The sequence below is a fragment of the Camponotus floridanus genome, unplaced genomic scaffold, assembly GCF_003227725.1.
Source record: "Camponotus floridanus strain SB8 unplaced genomic scaffold, Cflo_v7.5 scaffold312, whole genome shotgun sequence".
Lineage (NCBI taxonomy): Eukaryota > Metazoa > Arthropoda > Insecta > Hymenoptera > Formicidae > Camponotus > Camponotus floridanus.
In genome coordinates, this window is record NW_020229451.1 from 106,735 (window position 1) to 117,328 (window position 10,594).

At 35.8% G+C, this 10,594-nt stretch overlaps 1 protein-coding gene across 1 annotated transcript; it reads left to right on the forward strand.

Annotated features, from left to right (window-relative positions):
• Nucleotides 1-2,782: 2,782 nt before the first annotated feature.
• On the forward strand, nt 2,783-5,701 carry LOC112638513 (proline-rich extensin-like protein EPR1). The gene is made up of 3 exons (XM_025410387.1): nt 2,783-2,849; nt 5,045-5,064; nt 5,133-5,701. Exon 3 carries the CDS (start codon nt 5,133-5,135, stop codon nt 5,694-5,696), a length of 564 nt encoding a protein of 187 aa, XP_025266172.1. The 5' UTR covers nt 2,783-2,849; nt 5,045-5,064; the 3' UTR covers nt 5,697-5,701.
• Nucleotides 5,702-10,594: the final 4,893 nt, after the last annotated feature.

A 10,594-nucleotide genomic window follows, 5' to 3' on the forward strand; every position in this document is an offset into this window, starting at 1 on the left:
ATACGTGTACTTACGAATAATATTGCACAAAGAATATTATGCGTATAACTCTACGAGTCGAACAAGCGTGCAAGGCCAAGTCCAGCACGTCGCGTTATCTCCATTGGAATTTTTAAACATCCTCTCCCGACCTAAAGGCAGAGGGAAGATCTAAATTCGCGCTCGCATGAATGCAAACTAAATTAATACATCGACTTCTCTTTTATAATTAAGCATTAACAAAGTATTCTCTATTAATATTATACTATTATCCAGTATCATATACCTCTATATACATATATATGCATACTATATATGACATATGAACTGACTACATATACACACATGCATACATATTTTACAACAAAATCCAATAAAATAAAAGTAGAGACGTAATGAACAATCGTCAGGACGAAAAATTAACATATATTAATAGATAAAAATATACACCTTTATATATATATGCATACTATATGTAACCTATAAATCGAATAAATTTACATATACGCATATATATTTTATAACCAAACTCAATAAAATAACGGTATAAATACAATAAATACGCGTCGCGATAGAAATTGACACATATATATATTAACATGTCCAGAAATCTCCCTATATATATGCATACTATACGTAATATATAAATTGAATAAATTTACATATACGCATATATATTTTATAGCAAAACTCAATAAAATAAAGGTATAAATACAATAAATAAGCGTCGCGATGGAAATTTACAAATATATATCTTAACTTGTCCAAAATTATCCCTATATATATGCATACTATATGTAACATATAAATTGACTAAATTTACATATACGCATATATATTTTATAACCAAACTCAATAAAATAACGGTATAAATACAATAAATACGCGTCGCGATAGAAATTGACACATATATATATTAACATGTCCAACAATATCCCCATATATATGCATACTATATGTGACGTGTAAATTGAATAAATTCACATATACGCATATATACTTTATAACAAAATCCAATAAAATAAAGGTATAAATATAATAAATAAGTTTCGCGATAGAAATTAACATATATATATTAACTTGTCCAACAATATCCCTATATATATACGCATACTATATGCATATGTATTTTGTAACAAATTTAACAATAAAACAAAGGAGGAGATATAATAGACTGCTACCGCGACAAAATCAATCAGCACACAAAACATATATATATATATATTACGAATATTAACAAATAATTAATATTAATAACCCCAAGATTTTATACAATAATTATTAATCTTATACGATGATTATTAAATATGATTCAGTAAAAACTTGCTGAAATCAATTTTCATAAGCAATATGCGAATACATATCTATACATATATATATATATATATATATATATATGTGCTAATATAAAAGTCGCCCAAATGAAAATCTTCAAAGAATAAAATATTGTCAGAATCAAAAGACCTCTTGAATAAAAGATCACGGTAGAGCGTGCAATGAATTCTTCGAGCACATCCGTCGTGATCATTCTTAGAAGTAAAACGAGCCGCTTTTTCATACGTTGTTCCGAGAATTGTAAGAATAAAATTTCTTTTAGCGACATAATAACTATTAAGCGAAGCGATAATTAATTTCCATATATTTTTATTGTAAAATTTATTGTAATAATAATGGCTTAACGCATTAGAATTTATTAAAATATTATTCATAGACTTGAGTAATCATTAAAAGTCGACTTTGAAAATTTTAAAATATATACATATAAAACCACAAAAATTCTAATTGTTAAAGCCTTTATTAAATAAATAAAAATATATCTTGTAAATAATAAATCTTAATAATTAGTCTTAAGATAATTATTAAACCTGGAAATAATACGTGTAATATGCCAGTTTAAGCCACGTAAACGAATTTTAAAAGGTAATTCACTTAAAAAAAAATATTACTGTTACTAATGTGTCTTATAAAGAGGAAGAATGCAGTGAGCATTCTTCGAAGGACATCCAGCATATCTATTTTTAGAAAAAGAGATAAGCCATCTTCGCATCCGTTGCGTTAGAATCTGCAATCCAAATGCTAAATTTTTCTTTACTAATAATTACTAATTATTAATTTACTAAATATTAATTAATTACTAATTATTAATTTTAACTATATACGCACCATTGTAAAAATCATTGTAATAATAATGGTTTAATACATCAGAATTTACCAAAATATCATTTAAAATTTAAACAATTGCTATAAATCGAACTCAAATTTTCTAATAACATAAATACGATATTATAAAAAATTCTGATTGTTAAAAATCATTATTAAAAAATTATTCTAAAATTATTTAATAAATCTAAGACTCAAGACTTGCAATCCCTACCACAAAACTCTCACCCACCACATCGCAAACTCATAGCAGGAAGGGATAGCTCCAGCAGCCGACCCACCAATCACCGAAGAGGCCCACCTCCTCTCCCTACCATTGGGCATCGAGCCAGAGGAGGGTATTTAAGGCACCTCGAGCGTCAAGCCGTGCTCGGCCTTTAGCCATTAACTCGCCTGTGTCTCAGCTCTCTCTACGCCCATCAGATCTCCAGCTCTCGAAGAGAAAAAACCTAGAAGCCTACCGGACACCTTAATTTATTCGAAAATAACTTAGTCGCGATTTTGATTTTTTCTTTCGGGACTTAGTCTCAATCTCTATTAAGAGAGCTGTATCAACATTAACACTTTAATAAAGTGCTACCATCCAGCAACCTCTGAGTCTTTGGCCATTTTTCTGCGCTGCCTTGCCACTTCTTCAGGTTCTCACCGAGGTCGAGCAATCCAAGGAAGGAGCAGCGGTGCCTGTATTCATCCATTGATCCCGTCATCCGGTAAGGAAATAATAAAATAATAATCATTCTTAATCAACCTTGATAATAACTTTGTACATTAGTTCGATTTATTCTAGGCCTATTGACAATTTTCCCAGAATCTTACTTGCCCGTATACAGACTTTAAATTTTTCTTTCGAGTTGAATTATTTAAATTTCAACCGATCCTCTGAGAACGCTCAAAGCGTATCCTAGAGTGTAGCGTCGTTCGAGTTAGTCACTCGATGTGCATTGAGTAGCTAATTCTACTCCTCTGCCGCTTTCACGGAGAACTTCTCTGAAAGAATTTCTCCGTGGATCCTGTGCCGCTGTGACGTGACGTCTTGCACATCGATACTAGACTCAGAATCTAAGACTCGCTCCTAGAGGATCTGTCGAAATAATAGAATTTATGCACTGGCTTACAAGTTAACTATCGAAACATTTTATGAATTTTATACTTATCTGAAGTAAGCCAGCCGCTCTCACCCGTATCCTCGTCTGTATCCTTGAATCTCCAGACCTCTCGGTGCAGCCGCATGCTCCTGGAAATTCAGTATATGCTAGATAAATTATCATTCGTTGTACGACAATTTTCCCCGAATCCTACCTTTCCGTATACAGACTTTAAATCCTTCTTTGAGTTAAATAATTTAAATTTCAACCGATCCTCTGAGAACGCTCAAAGCGTATCCTAGAGTGTAGCGTCGTTCGAGTTAGTCACTCGATGTGCATTGAGTAGCAAATTCTACTCCTCTGCCGCTTTCACGGAGAGCTTCTCTGAAAGAATTTCTCCGTGGATCCTGTGCCGCTGTGACGTGACGTCTTGCACATCGATACTAGACTCAGAATCTAAGACTCGCTCCTAGAGAATCTGTCGAAATAATAGAATTTATGCACTGGCTTACAAGTTAACTATCGAAACATTTTATGAATTTTATACTTATCTGAAGTAAGCCAGCCGCTCTCACCCGTATCCTCGTCTGTATCCTTGAATCTCCAGACCTCTCGGTGCAGCCGCATGCTCCTGGAAATTCAGTATATGCTAGATAAATTATCATTCGTTGTACGACAATTTTCCCCGAATCCTACCTTTCCGTATACAGACTTTAAATCCTTCTTTGAGTTGAATAATTTAAATTTCAACCGATCCTCTGAGAACGCTCAAAGCGTATCCTAGAGTGTAGCGTCGTTCGAGTTAGTCACTCGATGTGCATTGAGTAGCAAATTCTACTCCTCTGCCGCTTTCACGGAGAGCTTCTCTGAAAGAATTTCTCCGTGGATCCTGTGCCGCTGTGACGTGACGTCTTGCACATCGATACTAGACTCAGAATCTAAGACTCGCTCCTAGAGAATCTGTCGAAATAATAGAATTTATGCACTGGCTTACAAGTTAACTATCGAAAACATTTTATGAATTTTATACTTATCTGAAGTAAGCCAGCCGCTCTCACCCGTATCCTCGTCTGTATCCTTGAATCTCCAGACCTCTCGGTGCAGCCGCATGCTCCTGGAAATTCAGTATATGCTAGATAAATTATCATTCGTTGTACGACAATTTTCCCCGAATCCTACCTTTCCGTATACAGACTTTAAATCCTTCTTTGAGTTAAATAATTTAAATTTCAACCGATCCTCTGAGAACGCTCAAAGCGTATCCTAGAGTGTAGCGTCGTTCGAGTTAGTCACTCGATGTGCATTGAGTAGCAAATTCTACTCCTCTGCCGCTTTCACGGAGAGCTTCTCTGAAAGAATTTCTCCGTGGATCCTGTGCCGCTGTGACGTGACGTCTTGCACATCGATACTAGACTCAGAATCTAAGACTCGCTCCTAGAGAATCTGTCGAAATAATAGAATTTATGCACTGGCTTACAAGTTAACTATCGAAAACATTTTATGAATTTTATACTTATCTGAAGTAAGCCAGCCGCTCTTACCCGTACCCTTGTCTGTACCCCCTGAATCTCCGGACCTCTCTGTGCAACCGCATGCCCCTGAAAAACTCAAAATATATTAAATAAATCATTAATTGCTGTACCCCAATGAACTGTATATAGCCGAACGTTTCAACCATGATATGAGAACGAGTGAGATATACTATCATAATCTACATTCGTTTATCTCACAATAATCCGTTAAGCCGTATTATTCGTCTTAACTCTATGAACCACCTTGCTGTAACTACATTTACCTTATAAAACCATTCATCTTAACAGGTACCTTTCTACGCATCATCGTAAGTAAACCCCTTTTGTGTTAAATCAATCGCATCAAACATACTAAATAGTCGTATTCCCTCGGTAGATGGTTAACCCCCGCCGAACTTCTTCCGTTGGACGCGAAATTCCCCTCCGTGCCGCGGGTATACGCCGCAGGCGTGCCTCCCGGTCGGTACTTAGGCTCCCTACAGCTCGTCAGTTGTTTGCCGACGAGAACGACTTAACAAGCAGAGTAACAAGGTACTCTCCAGTGCGTAGTTTCACGCCCTCCCGCGCATACCCTTATCGTCCTCCCCGAAACCCTCCAGCGGTTCTTCAAGAGGAACAACAGCCCAGAGCCAGGCCGCCATCGCCCAATTACTCCCCCATCCAGGATTCATCTAATCCCAGCTACTCGCCGGTCAGGACACCGGAAGATCTTCCTTCCATACCGGAAGAACGAAGACCCATAGAACAAAGCACAGAAACTGAGGCTGGTCCATCCAACCCAGGTCAAGTTCTGGATCCCCCTGAACCAAATTTCTACCCGGAACCAGAGGACCTAGTCTTACCAAGCAGTATCCAACCCCTCGCAGGACTAACAGACGAAGATTTTATCGAGATCTACGAATACTTGCAGCGAGATAATTTCTTCAACAACCGCGAATAATAACCATATCTAGATATCGCCTTAGAAATGCTATAGAGAAGAACATTAACTACATACACACATCTATACGTATAACGATATACACTATCTACAACTGTCAAATAATAACAATAATAACAACAGTAAAAAATTTGTAAAGCTCTAAGGAAGTAAACTAATAAAAGAAAACAGATCAAAAGGGATAAATTGGGTCAGGTTCAACGCACCTAATTTATTTCCCATCGTCAATCCCTCTCCTGAAAGAAGCGCAAAAGATTCTTAGTCTCTCGGCGTCCTAGGGTATAGCCGGCTTGGCAGGTTGCCCTGAAAAAGAAATAGAGAGAAGTTACAATTGCGTAACAAATAAATACGTGAGAAGTTACGATCGAGACGTAACAACGAAATCTCAAAACGTAACACTCGGATTCTATAGGATTTCCACAGGATGGAATATTGGGCCATAAATTTTTGGAAGAACGAGCTGTCATAATAAATTATCGAGACAAATACAAACAACACGAGGATACAAGAATACCGTTTTCAAAATCTGGTGCAATACGACTCAAAGGGAGAACAGTAACTCCTTGTCATTTTTACATTGCTAATCCAGAGAAACGGACTGGATACGTGCCTCGTCAGACTCCAGTAAAAGGAGTATACTTCGGTGAAGCCGTCGTTAATAATTACAATGGAAAGGCTTACATGCCAATATTCAATACTTCCGAGGAAGAATTGATTTTCCACATTCCTCTTATTCAATTGCAAGATTATGATACTTGCGATTCAGTCGATAATTCTAACGGAACCCGAGGGCTTTCCGAAAGATTAATCGAACCTCTGTATTCTGAAATATGCGAACCTCGAGAGGATTTCGCCAAGGGAATAGATAACCCCATATACTTTAATCAAGCTTCACCAGAATCAAAAGATAGAACAGCCGACATTATAAAACTTCTACGTCTCGAGCATCTGAACCCAGAAGAGTCAGATAGTATTCAATTATTAGTGTATAAACACTCCGATAGATTTCATCTACCCGATGAACATCTTCAAGCTACTAATGCAACCCAACATCATATTCCCACTATTAATGAAGTGCCTGTTCACACTAAGCAATACAGATTTCCTCCTGTGCATAAAGAAGAGATCAATCGACAAGTGAATGAATTATTATCATCTGATCTTATAGAAGCTTCCGCTTCTCCTTATAATTCTCCTTTATGGATTGTTCCTAAAAAACCAGACTCTCAAAGAAATAAAAGATGGCGAATGGTCATCGACTACAGGAACCTTAATGAGAAAACTATAGGAGATGCATATCCTCTTCCGAATATAACGGATATATTAGACCAACTCGGGTCAGCAAAATATTTTTCTATATTGGATTTAGCATCCGGTTTTCACCAAATACCTATGGCATCTAAAGACGCTCATAAAACTGCTTTCTCCACACCTTATGGACACTATCAATTCAAGCGAATGCCATTTGGATTAAAAAACGCGCCTGCAACGTTCCAGAGACTAATGGACAACGTTCTTTCAGGACTTCAAGGGAACGAATTATTTGTTTATATGGACGACATCGTCATATACGCAAGATCTTTAAGAGAACACGAGATTAAATTTGAAAGATTAATGCAGAGATTAAGAACTGCAAATTTAAAATTACAGCCAGATAAATGCGAATTCTTAAGAAACGAAGTCATGTATCTAGGACACATTATCGGATCCGACGGAGTTCGACCCGATCCTGCTAAAGTAAAAGCTGTAATGAATTTTCCAATTCCAAAGAACCCAAAGAATATTAAACAATTTTTGGGATTAGCTGGATATTACCGGAGATTTATTCCTAATTTCTCTAAAATCGCAAAACCATTAACTGATCTTTTAAAAAAAGATAAAAAATTCGAATGGACAGAAAAACAAACTGAAGCTTTTGATATTCTGAGAAATTCATTATGCTCAGAACCTATTCTGCAATATCCAGATTTTTCTAAACCTTTTGTATTGACCACTGACGCATCCGGATATGCCGTCGGAGGCGTACTCAGTCAAGGAATAATAGGGAAAGATTTACCCGTCGCTTACACGTCACGTGTATTAAACTCTGCAGAACAAAAATATTCAACAATAGAAAAGGAATGTTTAGCTATTGTCTACTGTGTAACTCATTTTAGACCATATTTATATGGAAAAATCTTCACTATAGTAACAGATCACAAACCATTAGTATGGTTGCATTCTATTAAAAACCCTTCTTCTAGATTATGGAAATGGAGAACTAAATTATCGGAATATCAATACGAAATACGATATAAAAAGGGAACTTTAAATAATAACGCTGACGCTTTATCAAGGAATCCGCCTATTAATATTGCTATCCCTGTATTCGCAGTAGAAGAGGAAGGAAATCATTCTTCAGACGAATCAATATTCTCACATCGACCACAAATTCCTCGCAGGAAACGAATCACGGATACTGGTCAGATACCTACAAAATCTCTAGCTCAAATTGAACCGCCGGAAAGGGATCGTCCTTCCGAATACGAAAATATAAGTAACTACAGCAATCGAGAAGTTACCATTGAAGAAGTTCCAGACTCAGAAGATAGTCAAGACAGAGCAACCTCAACGCACTCTGATGTAGATTATGCTGACATATTTGATTCTAATATTGTGCCTTATGGACAAGCACACCACACTCCTCCTCCTTGGAGTACAGCTCGAATACGAGAGACTCGAGATAATCTATTAAAACAAAAAGATAATCATGTGATATTTATATATTTAAATGGAACACCTTATGATAATGGTGCTAAATTATACCAAGAGGCAAATTTACTCCCTAAATACGAAGGCTTAACTTACGAAAGAGCCAGAGTAAATACTGTAAGGTCTAATACATTAATCGCTTTACCAATAAAATATAATGATCGCATTCGAATAGAAGTGCAAACATTAAAAAATTGTTTATGTTCTCTCGTAGATGTTGTCAGAGAACTCGGACTTTCTTCCATAAGTATCAGTAAAACATATTACTTCGACGATTTACCATGGTCTTACATATTTAATCAAATCAAAAAACATTTACAAGAAATGTCTATCGACGTAACTATTTGTCTAAATTTAACTCAAACACCTGATATTGAGAAACGTCAATCATTAATTTTGGAAAATCACGCCTCAGCCCACGGTGGACACAAAGGCGTTACAAAGACTTATAATCGCATTAGACCACATTATTTTTGGAAAACCATGAAACAAGATATTCAAGAATTTATTCGCACTTGCCGCGATTGTCAATTAAAGAAGTTAACAAGAGTGAAAACAAAACAACCTATGGTTATTACCGATACTCCTGGAAATGCATTCGATAAAATTTCTTTAGATATTATGGGACCACTTCCTATAACTAATAATAATAATCAGTACATATTAACAATGCAAGATTTATTAACCAAATATTCAGTTGCAGTACCTTTAAAAGAAGCTACATCTTTAACTATCGCTGACGCTTTTACTAAAGAATTTATTTGTATTTATGGTGCACCTCGCGCTATTTTAACTGATCAAGGTACCAACTTTTTATCCGCTTTAATGCGACAATTAACAAAGAGATTTAATATTCAACATTTTAAAACTACAGCATATCATCCTCAATCGAACGGATCTTTAGAACGTTCACATCATGTATTAACAGAATATTTAAAGACTCAAATAGATACGGAAGATAATTGGGATGAATATTTAAAACTTGCTATGTTTTCATATAATACCAGCGTACATGAAGGAACAAAATATTCACCGTACGAATTAGTTTTCGGTCGCATAGCTCGACTACCTTCTTCTCATCCTATTATAGAAGAAAATATTGAACCAACGTATCATGATTACCTTACTACTTTGTTTAATAAATTAAAAGATGTGCAAACAAAAGCGCGACAAAATCTTATACAAGCAAAAGAAAGGAGCAAACATAATAAGAATAATTAAATATAACTGAGTTTCTTTATATAAAGAGTGAATGAAGTATTTTTAGAAATATTCTCTTTGTATGAATAATACAGCATTTTGATCTTCTATAATTTATATTATTATTCGATTATATAATAGCAAAAAACTAACTCGAGAGAGTATATAAGTGTAATGTAAGTGATTATATATTGATTATATATTTAAAATAAATTTTTTGTAGCGGGACGTATACGCAATAAACTGATTCATCAGAGGACATACCCTCGTTACGATGAATTTTAGAGGAAAACTCTATTAACTACATTTAATACTAGCGGATATTCACATTCGTCTACATGAGTCGATGTGTCGTGAAGAGTTCTGAGGAAGCTGCGTGCTGTTAAAGCACAAGGGATACACTCACTAATTGGTCGAATTCGTATCACTGTTTGCGTTGCACTTTAAACAGAATTCGTCTCTGACGGTATGACTGTTTACGAAGAAATGTGTGCGCATTGATCGGTATCGTTCATGAATGAGTGAGGTACGAATCCTTGAATAGCACTTGTGACATAAGTTGTTGTCGTCATCGAGGCATATAGCTCCGGTGACTTTTGTGCAGTGTGCAAATAAGAAGGATTGCTGCACAAGTGTTAATATTGCTGAATCCGGGGCTGCTGTAGCCAAGGCCGGCTGTGCTGGCTTTTTATGCCAGTGCACTGTAACAAAAAATTTAAGATTAGTGCTTCATCCCGGTTGGATATGAGATATCTTTATCTTATCTGTGTGAACAATTCGTGTTCGATTCCAATGCGAAGCTTAATATTGCTTAGAGGTAATAATTCATTACTTCATAAGGTCCAGTGTATTGTTCAGTGAATTTCCCCTTTCGTGGTCTTTAAGAAGAAATACGTGCATTCCTGTTTTAATTTGTAGAGGGGTTAATTCTTCCGATCATAATATGT